The sequence below is a fragment of the Oncorhynchus keta genome, chromosome 1 (genome assembly GCF_023373465.1).
Source record: "Oncorhynchus keta strain PuntledgeMale-10-30-2019 chromosome 1, Oket_V2, whole genome shotgun sequence".
Lineage (NCBI taxonomy): Eukaryota > Metazoa > Chordata > Actinopteri > Salmoniformes > Salmonidae > Oncorhynchus > Oncorhynchus keta.
Window position 1 is genome coordinate 29318422 of NC_068421.1, and position 19463 is coordinate 29337884.

Consider the following 19463-nt stretch of genomic DNA (forward strand, 5'->3'; position numbering starts at 1 on the left):
CTCAGACACGAGAGGTATGTGGCAGGGTCTACAGTCAATCACGGACTACAAAAGGAAAACCAGCCCCGTCGCGGACCACGATGTCTTGCTCCCAGGCAAACTAAACAAATTCTTTGCTCGCTTTGAGGACAACACAGTGCCACTGACATGGCCCGCTACCAAAACCTGCAGGCTCTCCTTCACTGCAGCCAACATGAGTAAAACATTTAAACATGTTAACCCTCGCAAGGCTGTCGGCCCAGAGGCATCCCCAGCCACGTCCTCAGAGCATGCGCAGACCGGCTTTCCTTTCTGCTTACTTAAAACCCACAATCCATTCCTCCCCAACCTAGCTGGAATGGTATTTATTATGTTTAATTACCCACTGTTTCATCTACACAATCCTTTCCTTATGAATGAATTTTATTAATCAGATATAATAAAACAGAGTAGAGCGTAATTAGTTATAGTTCTATATAAAATGTAGATATTGTTTAGTTATTATTCATAAAATTCCTAACAACTAAGGAGGTTCCTCGATGAACCCCACCTCCTATAGGGTTCTTGGAAGAACCTTTTGGGGGGCATTTTCAGTGCCCCCTAAGGTTCTTCAAAGAACTTTGAGGATCTTAGAAGAACCATTGTTGAACCCCTAATATTTAGAGTGTAAGCCAAACTTATTTTCAGTATTTGTTTGCATGCATAAATAACTAAGCTACTACTTTTAGCTTTTGCATTATTTTGTTAAAACAGCTGTATGTACGTGTGCATTCACATAGGGTAATTCACATATTAAAAACAGCCTATCTTGTAGCCTATTTTATTTTTTTATTTCACCTTTATTTAACCAGGTAGGCTAGTTGAGAACAAGTTCTCACTTGCAACTGCGACCTGGCCAAGATAAAGCATAGCAGTGTGAACAGACAACACAGAGTTACACATGGAGTAAACAATTAACAAGTCAATAACACAGTAGAAAAAAAGGGGAGTCTATATACATTGTGTGCAAAAGGCATGAGGAGGTAGGCGAATAATTACAATGTTGCAGATTAACACTGGAGTGATAAATGATCAGATGGTCATGTACAGGTAGAGATATTGGTGTGCAAAAGAGCAGAAAAGTAAATAAATAAAAACAGTATGGGGATGAGGTAGGTGAAAATGGGTGGGCTATTTACCAATAGACTATGTACAGCTGCAGCGATCAGTTAGCTGCTCAGATAGCAGATGTTTGAAGTTGGTGAGGGAGATAAAAGTCTCCAACTTCAGCGATTTTTGCAATTCGTTCCAGTCACAGGCAGCAGAGAACTGGAACGAAAGGCGGCCAAATGAGGTGTTGGCTTTAGGGATGATCAGTGAGATACACCTGCTGGAGCGCGTGTTGCCATCGTGACCAGTGAACTGAGATAAGGCGGAGCTTTACCTAGCATGGACTTGTAGATGACCTGGAGCCAGTGGGTCTGGCGACGAATATGTAGCGAGGGCCAGCCGACTAGAGCATACAAGTCGCAGTGGTGGGTGGTATAAGGTGCTTTAGTGACAAAACGGATGGCACTGTGATAAACTGTATCCAGTGTGCTGAGTAGAGTGCTGGAAGCCATTTTGTAGATGACATCGCCGAAGTCGAGGATCAGTAGGATAGTCAGTTTTACTAGGGTAAGTTTGGCGGCGTGAGTGAAGGACGCTTTGTTGCGGAATAGAAAGCCGACTCTTGATTTGATTTTCGATTGGAGATGTTTGATATGAGTCTGGAAGGAGAGTTTACAGTCTAGCCAGACACCTAGGTACTTATAGATGTCCACATATTCAAGGTCGGAAACATCCAGGGTGGTGATGCTGGTCAGGCGTGCGGGTGCAGGCAGCGAACGGTTGAAAAGCATGCATTTGATTTTACTAGCGTTTAAGAGCAGTTGGAGGCCACGGAAGGAGTGTTGTATGGCATTGAAGCTCGTTTGGAGGTTAGATAGCACAGTGTCCAAGGACGGGCCGGAAGTATATAGAATGGTGTCGTCTGTGTAGAGGTGGATCAGGGAATCGCCCGCAGCAAGAGCAACATCATTGATATATACAGAGAAAAGAGTCGGCCCGAGAATTGAACCCTGTGGCACCCCCATAGAGACTGCCAGAGGACCGGACAGCATGCCCTCCGATTTGACACACTGAACTCTGTCTGCAAAGTAATTGGTGAACCAGGCAAGGCAGTCACCCGAAAAATCGAGGCTACTGAGTCTGCCGATAAGAATATGGTGATTGACAGAGTCGAAAGCCTTGGCAAGGTCGATGAAGACGGCTGCATTACCAAAACGGCCCCATGTCGAAAGGATTTGTACATAATTCCTGGAAGCTGAAAATGTCCCAGTTCTTCCATGGCTTACATACTCACCAGACATGTCACCCATTGAGCATGTTTGGGATGCTCTGGTGTGACGTGTACGACAGCGTGTTCCAGTTCCTACAAAATCCAGAAAATCTTCACAGCCATTGAAGAGGAGTGGGACAACATTCCACAGGCCACAATCAACTGCCTGATCAACTCTATGCGAAGGAGAGGCATGAGGCAAATAGTGGTCACACCACATACTGACTGGTTTTCTGATCCATGCTCCTACCTTTTTTAAGGTATCTGTAACCAACAGATGCATATCTGTATTCCCAGTCATGTGAAATCCATGGATTAGGGCCTAATGAATTCCATTCAATTGACTAATTTCCTTATATGAACTGTAACTCACTGAAATCATTTAAATTGTTTCATGTTGCATTTATGTTTTTGTTGTATGTATTTGATTTTGAATTTTAGGATCCCTTTAAGTATAAAAAAATATATAGACAAAAATTATTTGATGAAACATTGAATTTGGCTTTACTGCTATTAGCCCATAGAAGGGAAAGAAAAGGGAAAGGTAAACCTTAGAGGGGTCATATACACAGCCCATGCAAATAAACAGATATGTCTCTCTTAAACAGACATGTTTTTATGGGGATTATTTTATTATGCTAATTCAGCAGAATGCATGTTCGCCATTCTCCCCAGAAACTTTTCACAGCCATTGAAGAGGAGTGGGACAACATTCCACAGGCCACAATCAACTGCCTGATCAACATCTATGCGAAGGAGAGGCAGGAGGCATATGGTGGTCACACCAGATACTGACTGGTTTTCTGATCCATGCTCATACCTTTTTCATGCTCCTATCTCTAAGAAGAAAGCAGGACTGCCTTCCAGCTAATATTGAGACTTGCGTGACTGACAAACACATACTACCTGCACCTACAGTGCTCTGAAACGATGTCAAAATGCATAATGTTTGGGGGTGAATACTAAACTTCCACTTAGGTTGAATTTTTCACTTAGTCATGCATTAATGTCAATGGGAAGTTAGGATTCACCCCTTAGTGATTCTCAAATGCAATGAGTTAGCACAGGCTGTGATGATTCATCCATCCTTTGCACTGAGTCATGATGTAATACCATGCTGTATCAGCAGAGGGGGTTCTGAATGACTCATTGGATTTGTGCTACTGGACTAAATGTACAGAAAACAGGAGGTCCCTCTTCTCCATCACTCCATCTCCCTGCAGAAACTTGATTTTAATGCACTGACATTGTGTGTGATATAGTGCACTACTTGGTGTCCAAAACGGACCACTACATAGGGAAATAGGTCCCATTTAGGACTTCCAATAGCCATTGAATATGAATAAGGATATCGGACCTTTCAAAAATGTTTGGCAATACTTCCAGTTGGGTTGCAAGGATAGAATTTGATTTTATCAGAGGAAACAGGCAGCACAATCAAGTTGTGGAACTAGCATATGATAAATATTTGTATTAAGCTTATCTTGCCAGGAGAGGTCACCCTTTGTGATTGGTTAGTTCAGTGACAGGTGTCAGGTAGAGGTAAGGTTGAGCTGGGGTGTGGACATGAAATTAAGGTTGGGCTTAGGGTTATGGGTTAGGGTAAGGGTTAGGTTTAGAGTCACTAAGGATACATATTGGACTCATTTTCCCACATAGCCACTGCTTGCCTAGTGGGAATGAAACAGGAAATCTGATTCGCTCTCATCCCACATATGCAGGACCTCTGGATTCCCATATAAGGACTGTTTCATCAGTAGCAAGACACCCACCTTTCTGAGTGATGACGCAGTCCGGGGAAAGTGTGAGGAACGAGAAAGGGTGTCCCGTCGGCACTAGCACAGACTGCACCGAACAGCTGCAGCCTAGGTTCACATAGAGTTTCACAGCATTGCGAGTAGTACACATATAATTTCATCCCAAAACCTATAGAATAACGTTCACACTAACCAAATATTAAAATGGTTGATCGCGAGCAGCTGGTGCAGAAAGCCAGGCTGGCTGAACAGGCTGAAAGGTATGATGATATGGCAGCTGCCATGAAATCGGTAAGTCTCTCCTTCAAAATCATTGCATGTGAATTGACTACTGTATGAATAAGGTATGTGATATGGTGTTCAATGAAACATTGAATTCTCTCAATGAAATTCTAATAAATATGAATTCTCTATTTAGATATTTGATTGCATTCCTGGAGATTTTTAACGGATGTAATGTGTATAGAGATACACCAATACTAGCCTAGACCATTCAGAATATCACGTCTGTTTCATAGGGCTCGATCACTGTTTATTTATAACGAATAAAATAGCCAAAATTTGGAGCTCAAACATTCAAGAAAGGCAATCAATATTTGCTATCGAATGCTCCTTGGGCAGTGCTTGGGCGGTGCCTGTCTCGTGCCTTTAAAAGAAATACAGTGGAGTAATATTACCACGAAATGTATTCGGAGGCACCAAAGAACATTGATTTCTCTGTCAAACGTGTCCCTCACATTACAACATTTGATAAATGTTCTATGCCACTGGGCACAGACGTCGATTCAACGTCTATTCCACGTTGGTTTTAACATAATTTCATAGAAATTACGTAGAAACAATTTTGATTCAACCAGTGTATGCCCAGTGGGATTTAATATCCCTATGTGATTTATTACATTCAGATCGTTTACAATTTGGTCTTTAGGATATTGCCACGTGAGGTTGCTCAACTATTGATTGATTCTTCCTGTAATATCTAGATCTAATTAAATAATAGCCTAGTAATAGTAGTCATATTTTAAATACATTTTTGTAAATTAAATGTGTCCTCTATTGATTCATATACATACATACATACATACATACATACATACATACATACATACATACATACATACATACATACAGTACCAGTCAAAATTTTGGACATACCTACTCATTCCAGGGTTTTTCTTTATTTTTACTATTTTCTACATGGAATCATGTAGTAACCAAAAAAAGTGTTAAACAAATGCATATATTTGAGATTATTCAAAGTAGCCACCCTTTGCCTTGATGACAGCTTCGTACACTCTTGGCATTCTCTCAACCAGCTTCATGAAGTAGTCACTTGGAATACATTTCAATAAAAAGGTGTGCCTTGTTAAAAGGTCATTTGTGGAATTTCTTTCCTTCTTAATGTGTTTGAACCAATCAGTTGTGTTGTGACAAGGTAGGGGTGGTATACAGAAGATTTGCTAAAAGACCAAGTCCATATTATGGCAAAAACCACTCAAATAAGCAAAGAGAAACGACAGTCCATCATTACTTTAAGACATGAAGGTCAGTCAATCCGGAATATTTCAGGAGCTTTGAAAGTTTCTTCAAGTGCAGTCGCAAAAACCATCAAGCGGTATGATGAAACTGGCTGTCATGAGGACCGCCACAGGAAAGGAAGACCCAGAGTTATCTCTGCTGCAGAGGATACGTTCGTTAGAGTTACCAGCCTCAGAAATTTCTGCCCAAATAAATGCTTCACAGAGTTCACGTAACACACATCTCAACATCAACTGTTCAGAGGAGACTGTGTGAATCAGGCCTTCATGGTCCAATTGCTGCAAAGAAACCACTACTAAAGGAGATCACTAAGAAGAAGAGACTTGCTTGAACCAAGAAACACAAGCAATGGACATTAGACCAGTGGAAATCTGTCCTTTGGTCTGATGAGTCCAAATTTGAGATTTTTGGTTCCAACCGCCGTGTCTTTGTGAGACGCAGAGTAGGTGAACGGATGATCTCCGCATGTGGTTCCAACTGTGAAGCATGGAGGTGTGGGGGTGCTTTGCTGGTGATTTATTAAGAATTCAAGGCACACTTAACCAGCATGGCTACCACAGCATTCTGCAGCGATACACCATCCCATCTGGTTTGCACTTAGTCCCACTATCATTTGCATTTGCTTTTCAACAGAACAATGACCCAAAACACACCTCCAGGCTGTGAAAGAAGGAGAGTTATGGAGTGCTGCGTCAGATTACCTGGCCTCCATAATCACCTGACCTCAACCCAATTGAGATGGCTTGGGATGAGTTGGACTGCGGAGTGAAGGAAAAGCAGCCAAAAAGTAGTAAAAATACAGAAACCCCTTAAATAAGTAGGTGTGTCCAAACTTTTGACTGGTACTGTATATCTGTTCATATAGGCTACATGTTCTCTGGATGAGGATCTATTCCTGCATACATGGTATTCAGTTTCCAGCTCTTTACACAAAACAAATGTAGGAGGCAGCATAATTCATCCTAGAATGTTCTGTATTTTGTCATATTGCAGTGAGTCAATGATCAGATTGGATATTGATCCTTTTGCGTTCAGTTGTTGAGCTAAATTATCATTCTGCAATGCACCTGTATGTCACATTGTGTGTCAATGTCAACGTGTGCAGTAGCCTCTAGACATACTATATGTCTGGATATGGTTTTGCTGTGTGTTCTTTAAAGCAATTTTAATGAAATGTAGGTTATTGTTTGGTATATTGATACAGGTCTCACACTGTGAAAATGCATTGTCATTAGGCCCTAAACCTATATGCCCAGTCTCCTCCAATCATTATGTAGCCTAGTGCTTTAGTATTAATACGCTACTCAACAACTTTTTCTCATTGTAATGAAATTAAATCTTAACCATTTATTACTTTCTAGTAATACTTTGTCTCATCGCCTGCATAATTTAGATATCTTTCCCCTGCAGATTTCTTGTTGCAAGCGATAGCATTTTAGTGATGTCTGCCTGTAGGATTCCTTTCCCTTTAAGCAATCTGCTGTGTCAGTGCATGCAGTCAGAACTGGGCCTTTTGCAGTATAGTGGTGTGTACTCGTTCCCCTCTCCAATGGGAAATCCCCTGCCACTGCAGCCAGGATTCTCTTCATGGCAGGAACAATCAATGAGAAGTATACTTTTATGTTCAGATCTCACCTTGTACAGTACAATATTATCCTGCATACATGTTTGCATTGGTTCCTTAATGCATCAATGCAGTAAGAGGCAACTATATAGCATATATATAGCTACTATATAGCATTGAAGTTGAAGCATTGAACTATATAGCATTGAAGACATTTCTTTATTTTTATTATGTCATGTATTTACAGTAGCATAATGTGTTCAGGATAGTCGTGACAGATTTTTACCCAGCCCATCAATAATTGTTCAGCTTGGCAATTAGGTATTCAGATCAGTATGGTAGGCTGCCTCTCTTCAGTTATATTCACTGACATCAGCATTTTGGTACAATGATGATTCACTGACAAGAAATGCATACGATGGGCTTTTCCAACATCACTTGTGGTCTTTTGCACTCTCTGTCCATTAGGTTTCTTACGGATCCATTACAATCAGATGGACTAACAATTAGTCATTTAACATTTGCTTAGTAATGCCATGGCATTTGAGCTGTGAATTGTTCTTGCATTTCAAGCTGGGAAGGAAAAAGGCCTGTTTAGAAATATTCTGTCATCCATGCACACGATGGCTGTGATGTCACCTATCAGCCACATTCTTTATGCTCCTCTATCAGGCTGGGAGGGTAATGTCACATCAGCTCACCAGAAAGGAGGAACGTTAGCTTCTCAATGAGAGAGAGCACCTAGCTAGAATGGGCCACCCATTAAGCTACATTTCCTCTGTAGCCTTTTGCTGTCAGCATCTTCCCTCTCTACAGTTCTAATCTAGATAATCTAATTCTTTTTGCAGATATTGATTTAGGTGGCTATAAATACGTGTGTTTTATCAATGTAAGGTTATTTGGAAGTGATATTGATCGTCTCCGGTCTTTTCAGTTGCTCTTAATGTGATTCAACACACATATGGGGGTTGTTCCATAACGTGTTTCTTTTGCATCCCTTTGAGATTTTAATTATGAATGTTGCGAAAATATTCCATTTTAAAAGCAAGTTATATTAAATGAAATGCCCTTTAATATAGACCACATGAATAATTCAATGAATCAGATTTTTAACATGAATAAAGATTCAGCATTGTGACATGTCCCTCTGCACTGTCTGTGATTTTCAGGAAGACTTAACCCCAGAATTTCATCGTTATTGTAAAGCCCTAGTTGTTTTGTTGTTTTGAAAAGATCATTTCTGAATATTATTCTTTATTTCATGTGATTATTGATTCCTTTTAAGGTAAAAACAACATACTGCCCTTCATTTTAAGGTCTACCCTATTCCTTAAAAAACAATGTGATCAAAATAAACAAATATTGTTTGTCACATTCTTCATAGACAACATATGTAGACTAACAGGGAAATGCTTACTTAAGGGTCCTTTTCCAATAATGCAGAGTTAAATAGATTATAAAAAATAAACATTGAACATCTAATAGTCAAATCATAGTGTAAAAGCAGATAAGCTGGTTCTACTCTTTTTGGCCATTTTCAGGTGTTTTGTGGTAAACTGAGTGGGTTGAGCGTAACATGTCAACAGTGTTGCCCATAGACTGACTAGAAATGTTTTAACAATTTAATTTACTTTTTTGAACCTTTCATTCAATTGACCCTTCCTGTTGCACACAAACATCCATTTCCCTCTGTCAAAAGGGGATTTATGGCTGATTTAAGATGTCAGCTGTGTTACGGTCAACCCTGTTACTTTATTTGACTTTTTTATTTAGCCTCTTGAGATTTTAAAACATGTTTATTTTATTATGTTAAACATGTGATCTTTGAAAATGTTAAAAGTAGGTGAAATCAAACCTTTTTTTCCCACCAAGTTACAAGTTTCAAAAGGCACCGAATTGTTAGAATGACCCAGGTAAGATATTGTATATGTGACATTTGTGTGTGGGTTCATTATAATAAGTCTTGAGAATATTTATTGTTACTTATTGTAATTTGCTACGCAATGCCTTTAAGTCAGTAGGTTAGAACGAAGTGTAGCATTTAGACCAAGCCGTCAGGATATACAACGTTAAAAGTTCAAAGGTTACTGATCAGTTGTACTTTTTACTGTACACTGTACACTATTTGACATTCCCAGGATTAACACATTACCTCCCACCTTGTACGTATAGAGTCAAGTAGTAGGTTCAAAGCATGTCCAGGGTGACAGCATTACATAGGGTTTTAGACAGGTGAAAAGGTCTGTTTAAAGCAGAGGAGAAGGTCAGGGAGACACGTGAACTGCCTGTGCGATGATCGACTGAGCGTCTACACTTACACTGCAGCTGCCCCTGGATTCCTTGTGGGAACATAGCTACCTCCAACCCTCTGCCCTCTCTCCAGTCCCAACCCCCACCCCCACTCTCTCACTATCTTCAATCTGGTTCTCCACTTGCGAGCATTAGCTGTCCACGTGGCAGTTTGATCTACTGGTGCACTAAGTGAGCTGATTGCCATGGAAACTAATTGAATCTTGCTCATTTCCAATGCAGTGCTGTATGTGCATCCAGTTTGAATTCTAACAGATCATACTGTACAGTAGATATGATAGGTGTGATACTATATAGGGTTGTGACATGTTCTGATATGATTTCATTTAAAACCATACCTTCTGTACGTGATATTGTTGAAAAATAACTGTTTACATTCATGAATGCATAAACTAGGGGGTTATTGGCTGTCTTACACAGTGCATTTATGACCACTGCTCTGTCCCCTCCCCAGGTAACAGAGCTGAATGAGGCGCTATCTAATGAGGAGAGGAACCTCCTGTCTGTGGCCTATAAGAATGTGGTCGGGGCCCGTCGTTCCTCTTGGAGGGTGATCTCTAGCATCGAGCAGAAGACCTCTTCAGATGGAAATGAGAAAAAGATTGAGATGGTTCGGGCCTACAGAGAGAAGATTGAGAAGGAGCTAGAGACTGTGTGTCAGGACGTGCTCAACCTGCTGGATAACTACCTGATCAAGAACTGCAACGAGACGCAGCACGAGAGCAAGGTGTTTTACCTGAAGATGAAAGGCGACTACTACCGCTACCTGGCTGAGGTGGCCACGGGTGAGAAGAGGGCCACCGTCATTGAGTCATCAGAGAAGGCTTACAACGAGGCCCATGAGATCAGCAAAGAGCACATGCAGCCCACCCACCCCATCCGCCTCGGCTTGGCTCTCAACTACTCTGTGTTTTACTACGAGATCCAGAATACCCCTGAGCAGGCCTGTCATCTGGCCAAGACCGCCTTCGATGACGCTATTGCTGAGCTGGACACCCTGAACGAGGACTCCTACAAAGACTCAACTCTCATCATGCAGCTGCTCCGAGACAACTTAACACTGTGGACAAGTGACCAGCAGGATGATGAGGGAGGGGAGGGCAACAAAGATTAATAAACCACACTTAGAAAAAATATATAATGAAGGGCCGGTGTGCTTTGGCAGGCGCTTTTGCTGATGATCGTACCGCAGCAGCACTTCTTTATTTTTCCATGTGTTAAAAGAAAAGAATCAAAAGAAAGGTGAGGGGAGGTTACATCTTAGGCTAATATATATAGATATATATATGGTTGAATGGGCCTCCGTCTTCTTGATTTTATCTTTGACATTTGCCAAAACCACTGAAATGTCAGTCAATCCTGAAGTGGTTGTTGTTGGATTGGTTTGGCAGTCTCACACTGGCATAGGGACTGGTGTCGTACCAAGGGAAGCTGCTTAGTTAGGTTTATGCATGATAGAGATGCAGACACTTGAGGAAGGGGGGGAAGTTTGCAAATAGTTTGCAATGGTTCCAGTACTAGCAACTCAGCCACTTTTCAACCTCATATTCATTATCTCAGCACCAAACCAGTGTCTACTTATGTGAAAACATCGCGTTTCTATGATCTGTGGTTAAAAAGATAAGAAGAAAGGTCCTAAAAAATGGTTCTGTGACATCACAGAATTTCTAGCCAGAGATGGGTTCTTGCTCCCCACATCACCGTAAATCTGTGTTTGAAAATCACTTTTTTTGTTTGAATTTGAACATGAATTATGCCCATATTTAAGATTGCTCTATTTTTTCTTGTACCTAATAATCAATGAAAACTTGCTCGGTAGGTCTGTCCTCATTGTGGTTTTACAGACGTGTTTAATACGTCTTAATAACACACTTCATTCTAATATTTATGAAATGCGTATTTGGTAGCACTTATTTGTTTTTCCTTCGCCTCCAACCCCTTTCGATGTGTGGAACGGATGTGGGTGGGGCCAGGTCTACATAAAGGTGCTAGTTTAAAAAACCTCCCAAAAGCTCTGACGACGGCCGTGAGGCCGACACGTAAGCTTATTAAAGATCAGTGATACCATCAAGAGCAGTGTTTCCTTTTTCATTCAAAATCACTGTTTTTAAAATGTTGACACTTTTGATGTCATCGGGTAGAACATTTTAATTCTATATTTATTTAATTTTTTAAGTCAACAAAACATACAAATGTGCCGTTTTCACATATGTAGACATTGGTTTAGTGCTGGAGATAATGAATATGAGGTTTGAAAAGTTGCGGAGTTGCCCTTTAAGATGTATCACTCACTCTTGAAGGGAGTGCAGGACAGCCAAGAGAATGCTAATAGTATTCATCTGACCAAATCAACTAGAAAAAGTCAAGTGCAGATGTTTTGTTAAAATTTTGGATGTTTATTGTAAAGGATAATATACTGTTATCAATTTACTCTTTCACATGACTTCTAGTTTTAGGTATATTTGGCATTAAATCCAATGTGACTGTCCTCTGACAGCTCTAAATATGATACTGGAACCATGGCTTCAACGCCAATAGAGTTTATGTAAAGGCAGAGACAGTTTAAAACTGAGTCATTATGTTAAAGCAGCTGCGGAGTTTGTGGTTTACTTCTGTGTTTGTTTTATTAAATGCACTTGCCTACTACACTGTTTCTTCAGTGTAAGATGATTACTACAATAATATCGATTATTCAGTATTGTGCATGCTGGTGAAGTATTTAAACATACAGTAGCTTGACTTTATTAACTTATACTGTGGGTGTTAAGTATTCATATGATTGAGAAAACATAGGCTTTGTCTGATTATTTCTTATTTATAACTTATTCATATTTTGTTTTTATTTGCTATATGAAAATGTTGATTGTAAAAATGGACATGTTATGAGCATTGCTATAGTGTCATGCAATATGTATTTAATTTGTTAATGGAAGGGGGAAAAACACACCAGTGATTTGCTTAAACTTACCAACTGGTGTTTGTCATGTTAAATTATAATAATGGCTTTGTCACATTAAATTATAATAATGGCATTGTAAAACAAATACTTTGTTCTTTGAACTATTTGATTACTTATTTAGTCATGTTATTAACCAGTTTGAACAATGGTGAAGTTTTCAGAATCTGTTTCTGTTATGAATTCACAACATGGACCACAATATATTTCTGGCAGTATACATTTTTTTGGTTTGTTTTTATACCTTTTAGCTGTTTGAGTGACGAATATCTTGAATGTGAGTCCTTATGTAGCAGTTGCACAAGAAACGAGAACTATAATGCTAATTTTAAAAAACTATATGACAATTCTAAATGCACCATTTCCATGGCAGTCTGATGTATTGTTGTGATGTCACTAAGTCAACGTTTGTTTTGTTGTAACCTCTTGTGTGCTGCTAGTATGCTATTCTTGAAATAGTTGATTCAGCATACTCCATAGGCATCCTCCATAACCATATATGGAAAAAGAGAATTATAACAACACAGTAAAAACCCACTTATGCTTTTAGATCCACACAAACTTGCATGACTCCAGTACAGTGAATGCACATTTATGCTCATGCAATATAATGCAAAAGCTAGTCAAATAATAGCTGGCTATTAGGACTTCAGGTTGAAGCAAACAGGGAGAGTCATTTGTCATACACTGTTAACATTACTTACCACCGAGGGCTGAATGTTCCAACTGAATGATTCCCACGAGGACAAAAGAACAGATCTAAATGATCTAGGACTTTAACAGTGTCCCAAATGCCACCCTCTTCCCTATATAGTGCACTACTTTTGACCAGAGGCCAATGGGGTCTTGGCCAAAAGTAGTGCACTATAGGCAATAGGGTGCCATTTGGGACGCCATTTATTCTTTAACTCATTGTACATCTCTCATCCTCTGAACTAACCATGTATCAGAATAGATATTTCTGAGGATGTTCCATTTTGCTGCTATGTTCTAGATTTTATTAGATTTATAATCTTGATCATAATTGGCCAAAACTCAGCAATTTATTGATTTTTCTTTTTTGGTCTCCGACATTATCTGGCCATTATCTGCCCTGGACACACCTCAAGGTGTTTGGGTTTGCCGATTTAGATATTTATATTCATAAACCTAGGGTGTTACTTTATGCCATTCATCTAGTGCCATCAACAGAGAGACGGTGTTATACCTTCCTTTTTTGCCATGCTAATCTAAGAACGGTTAACACATGTCATTTAGTAAGTACAGTTAACACATGTAATTAAACCTGGTACTTCATTCATTTACATAGTCCCTTCTGGTATACAAGGCCACTTTGGAACCCTGTATGTTACTTTTCCCTCTGTATGTCAACGTCGATGGCGAGAGTTAACAATTCAGATTGCTTTTCCTCTGAAAGAAACTTTAAACTATCATTTGCTTGGTGTAGATTTTTGGGCACATCAGAAGGGATGGTTCATTCATTAAGTACATGTTTTGTTTGTGTTTTATTTATTTATTTTTTCAATTTGTTCACTCAGATCCTTGTGTCTGTAAGTTCAGGCAGAACACCACTGTAACATGTATGCTCTCTTTTCTCTGAAATTAAATTAAACTTCCATTGAATCAAGTAAAGGCCTGGGACCATGGCTATACAACAGAAAAAAAATGTAGACTGTAGGCACATAATCTTGTCAACAAATCGACTACCATTAAAATGGAGGATGTTATTAAGAAACTTCGTTGCTATCTGTTGCTCATTCAAGTTAGTAGTTTTCAGTATATAGATTTTATTTATTTATTCGTGTCATACGAGCTCATTCACCATACTTCATCCTATGAATCCAGTGCTACACTATTCCCTGTCCTTTCCAGTATTTTACTCAGTGCTACAATATTTCCTGTCCTTTCCAGTATTTTACTCAGTGCTACAATATTGCCTGTCCTCTCCAGTATTTTACTCAGTGCTACAATATTCCCTGTCCTCTCCAGTATTTTACTCAGTGCTACAATATTCCCTGTCCTTTCCAGTATTTTTCTCAGCGCTACAATATTCCCTGTCCTCTACAGTATTTTACTCAGTGCTACAATATTTCCTGTCCTCTCCAGTATTTTACTCAGTGCTACAATGTTTCCTGTCCTCTCCAGTATTTTACTCAGTGCTACAATGTTCCCTGTCCTCTCCAGTATTTTACTTGGTGCTACAATGTTCCCTGTCCCCTCCAGTATTTTACTCATAGACATTTAGAGAGTGTAGTGCACCATATACATTTTAAAAAGGAGTTTAGTGCACCATAGACAGTGTGACAGAGAAACTCATTTGGGACACTGTGCTCTTATTTGAAACACTCATGTGCTGTTCATGTTCTGGGTCAAAGATGCTGGGTCAGAGATTAAAGTTCAAACATGTTTGTAGGTGTCGGTAGAAACTGTGTATGTGTGCATGTGTATGTGTGTGTGTGTGAGAGAGAGATAAGGTGCTTTGCTCATCATCATCTACAACATCACAATATGGATCAAAGCATACTTCTAGGCTATAACAATAGAGACCACGTATACTGTACTCTCTTCCTATGGGTGAAATATAGTATTCTTTACTCAACACCTACATTTAATTTACATGACAATAAATCTCTGTCATGTGGATGCTATAGACCAATACTATTTGCCATTCCCTGACAGTAGTTTCTCTCTCACACACACACAGCAATTATTCATGCACATCTGTTTATTCCAATACGGAAACAGCACCCCAAACTGACTGATAAACTGAAGTGGCAAGTTGTTCGATCCCCCAACGCTATACTGCAGTCTTACTGCAGCCTGCTGTACTGAAGCTTTCATGAGATTAATTTCTCTGCTTGGAACTGTCTCCCTTGCCAGCCAATAACTGATAGGCTCACCCTGCGCAGCCACCAATCCCGTTCCTGTTGCTAGGGCTATAATAAGCCTCCCGTTATTAGCCCCAGTTCCTTGCTGCACTGTTCAGACACCTATAGCATCCTGCAAAAAAAGATGAAAGCTCAAGCAGCAGAGGAAACATTAGAATTCAGCAGCACCAACCTGTTCCCCAAGCGGCGTTGTAGTGCACTACATTATCTGCACCAAGGATGACAAAACCAGCATTCATACAGTGGCCAAGAGATTGTGAAAGTATCCGTGAAAGTATCCATGAAACTATCAAAATAGTCAAGGAAACACATTGTTGCAAAATGATTTATCTGTTGATTATCTGATGATTTCCTGGATTGAGGCAACAGACTAGACAGCATAGTCAATTACAATACTAAAGTATAATCAAATGAACCAGATAAGTTCTCTCTATGTACAAATCACTGATAAATCATGTCAAACCAATACCTATTCTATGAGCTCTATTTACATGGTAACACTTTCAAGGGTTGATAAGGGGTTTATATTGCATTTACAAATGATTAAATAACCGATAACATGCCATGCTTCCTCTGAAACACGACCCCACCAAGGCGCACTGCTTCTTGACACACTGCACGCTTAACCTGGAATCCAGCTGCACATCCAGGCCGGCGAAACCCTCCCCTAACCCGGACGGCCCTGGGCCAATTGTGTGCCGCCTCATGGGTCTCCCAGTCACGGCCGGATGCGACACAGCCTTTGATCGAACCAGGGTCTGTAGTGATGGCTCTGGCACTGCAATGTAGTGCTTTAGACCGCTGTGCTTCTCGGGAGGTCCAACAATGAACTTCTTGACCATCTAGTTTAGAGTTTAGTTTCAAAAGGCAGCCCTGCTTAAGGTGTTGACAGATAATTAAGGAAGATAATGTATGATTCATTGCCAGAAGAAATACCAAAGCTACAGTAATAACCAAGCTACATACAGTTGAAGTCGGAAGTTTACACACATTTAGGTTGGAGTCCACAAATTTCACTCCACAAATTTCTTGTTAACAAACTATAGTTTTGGCAAGTCAGTTAGGACATCTACCTTGTGCATGACAAGTAATTTTTCCAACAATTGTTTACAGATTATTTCACTTATAATTCACTGTACCGCAATTCCAGTGTGTCAGAAGTTTACATACATTAAGTTGACTGTGGCTTTAAACAACTTTGAAAATGATGCCTTTAGAAGCTTCTGATTGGCTAATTGACATAATTTGAGTCAATGGGAGGTGTACCTGTGGATGTATTTCAAGGACTAAATCAAACACAGTGGCTCATTGCATGACATCATTGAAAAATCAAAAGAAATCAGCCAAGACCTCAGAAAACAATTGTAGACCTCCACAAGTCTGGTTCATCCTTGAGAGCAATTTCCAAACGCCTGAAGGTACCACGTTCATCTGTACAAACAATAGTACGCAAGTATAAACACCATGAGACCACATAGCCGTCATACCGCTCAGGAAGGAGACGCGTTCTGTCTCCTAGAGATGAATGTACTTTGGTGTGAAAGGTGCAAATCAATCCCAAAACAACAGCAAAGGACTTGTGAAGATGCTGGAGGAAACAGGTACAAAAGTATCTATATCCATAGTAAAACGAGTCCTATATAGACATAATCTGAAAGGCCGCTCAGCAAGGAGAAGCCACTGCTCCAAAAACTGTCATAAAAAGCCAAACTCCAGTTTGCAATTGCACATGGGGACGAAGATCATACTTTTTGGATAAATTAACTGTTTGGCCATAATGACCATCGTTAAGTCTGAAGGAAAAAGGGGGAGGGTGGCAGCATCATGTTGTGGGGGTGCTTTGTTGCAGGAGGGACTGGTGCACTTCACAAAATAGATGGCATCACAGGGAAGGAAAAAGATGAGATGTTGCTTCAATATACCCACAAGACATCCGTCAGGAAGTTAAAGCTTGATCGCAAATGGGGTCTTCCAAATGGACAATGACCCCAAGCATACTTCCAAAGTTGTGGCAAAATGGCTTAAGGACAACAAAGTCAAGGTATTGGAGTGGCCATCACAAAGCCCTGACCTCAACCCTATCGAAAATTCATGGGCAGAACTGAATAAGTGTGTGCGAGCAAGGAGGCCTACAAACCTGACTCAGTTTGCGTCAGGAGTTTGACCCAAGTTAAACAATTTAAATGCAATGCTAGCAAATACCAATTGAGTGTATGTAAACCTCTGACCCACTGGGAATGTGATGAAGGAAACAAAAGCTGAAATAAATCATTCTCTCTACTATTATTCGGACATTTCACATTCTTTAAAAAAAATGTGGTGATCCTAACTGATCTAAGACAGGGAATTTTACTAGGATTAAATGGCAGGAATTGTGAAATACGGAGTATAAATGTATTTGGCTAAGGTGTATGTAAACTTCCGACTTCAACTGTATAAACTTCATTCAAGACAATACATGTTTTGTGTTTTCATTCATTCCTGACAAAAGCTGTGTACAGTATATAGAGAGGAAACCTCATGGGCACCATCTGAACCGTGCACTACGTGTTAATAGTCTTTGACAGAATAAACTATGATATTGTATTCTATTCTTACAGTAATGTTATTACATAATTTGCCTGCTATGTCCACTTTGGAATCTGAATCTAGCCTGCTGAGCTACAAAGTATTTATTTACAGTGTAAATTACTATCATAACGTAGAGGGAGGTGCTGTGCTAAATTTGGCTGAGATTTTTGCTTGTTATACAATAGTATGTTGGTTTCTGATGGACTGACGACACAGTAGTCTCGTCTCTGTGGTGGGCTGTCACATTGATGTACCCAGTCTACTCAGCGTCTACTGGGGAGTTTACTTATTGCTGATGGCCATAGAGCGGCCTTCTTCCTGTATGGCTGGCAAGGGCAGTGGGGCCTCGGCGCTGAGCACACCCTCTGCAGAGAGAGAGGAGGTCACCTTCTCAGAGTCCACACCTGGGAGAAGGCTGCAGCCAGGAGACTGAAAATGTTTGTATCAGAGGAGAGTACTCTCATGTGGCAGAAGTTATTATTGTCCATATCGGCATTCCAAATGGCACCCTATTCCTTCTATACTGTAGTGTGCTTCTTTTGACCAAGACCTAAAGGGCTCTGGTCAAAAGTTGTCCACCATATAAGGAATAGTGTGCCATTTAGGACGTATCATTGCAATCATCACCCAAGAGATGTTAATTTAGATTTACAGTTTGATAACTATCCAAATGTTCTGCTTTGTAGTCATGTAATTTTCCTGGTGAAGTCTTGGCACGTAACCGTGTTCATTTCTTCTCTCCTCGTGCTTTCCTGTTGTTATGACAGACACATTGGGGTTTGAAGTGTATCTTCAGTGTGTACAGTATGTGTATGACTGTCGGTGCCCACATTGAGTTCCGTCTACAGTATATGCTTTAGAGTGCACCTGGCTGTAGTATATTGTATGTGTATTGGGCTGCTATATTAAAAGGCTTGTCTCCCTCCTGCAGCTGCTCTGGGATACCTTTTCCAACAAAGATTGACCCTTAACTATAGGCTGTAGTACTGTACATGACTAAGAAATGTAGCATATCTTCTAGCTTTGTCTGTCCAGTAGTTTTATGGGTTTTATGGGCTTTCAAAAACCATACATACAAAACATGTATTGTACCAAACACTGAAAAATTGACAAGTAGCAGGACGATGGACGTTAGAGGTAACAGCAGGAACGTAAATAATACACAGTACCTACTGCACAGACCTCATGGTACAAAAGCAACAACAAACACGCCCAAAGGATTACACTGTAAAACGCACTAGTAGCAACAAAGGCTTGGCTTGAGCATTGCAAATAGTCATTTTATTTCCTGTTGTTGCACTTTTTGATCATGTAAATCATGACCTTTTTGATTGAAACGTATAACTGTGCATTTCCTGTTTTGGTCTATAGTTGGTCTGAGGGAGAGACAGAGAGCAGACCCAACAGAGACAGTATACAGCAGTGGATATTTGTCAAGACCTTGTAAATGAAAACAAATACTTTGAGAAGACTGTCTGTGTAATAAGCAATTATTTGCATTGAGTTTCAAAAACAATTCCATGAAACGTTTTGTTATTAA

General features: G+C 40.0%; 1 protein-coding gene across 1 annotated transcript; it reads left to right on the forward strand.

Annotated features, from left to right (window-relative positions):
• The first annotated feature begins 4119 nt into the window (after positions 1-4119).
• Positions 4120-14096, forward strand: LOC118365710 (14-3-3 protein gamma-2-like). Its single transcript, XM_035748105.2, has 2 exons — positions 4120-4386; positions 9963-14096. Exons 1-2 carry the CDS (start codon positions 4300-4302, stop codon positions 10620-10622), a joined length of 747 nt encoding a protein of 248 aa, XP_035603998.1. The 5' UTR covers positions 4120-4299; the 3' UTR covers positions 10623-14096.
• Positions 14097-19463: the final 5367 nt, after the last annotated feature.

What these genes read in the sequence shown, in the direction of transcription:
- LOC118365710 (XM_035748105.2), top strand. Translation starts at nt 4,300, where the DNA reads ATGGTTGATCGCGAGCAGCTGGTGCAGAAAGCCAGGCTGGCTGAACAG. An exon ending in TGGCAGCTGCCATGAAATCG is followed by an intron (nt 4,387 to 9,962) that starts GTAAGTCTCTCC and finishes TCCCCTCCCCAG; the next exon opens with GTAACAGAGCTGAATGAGGC.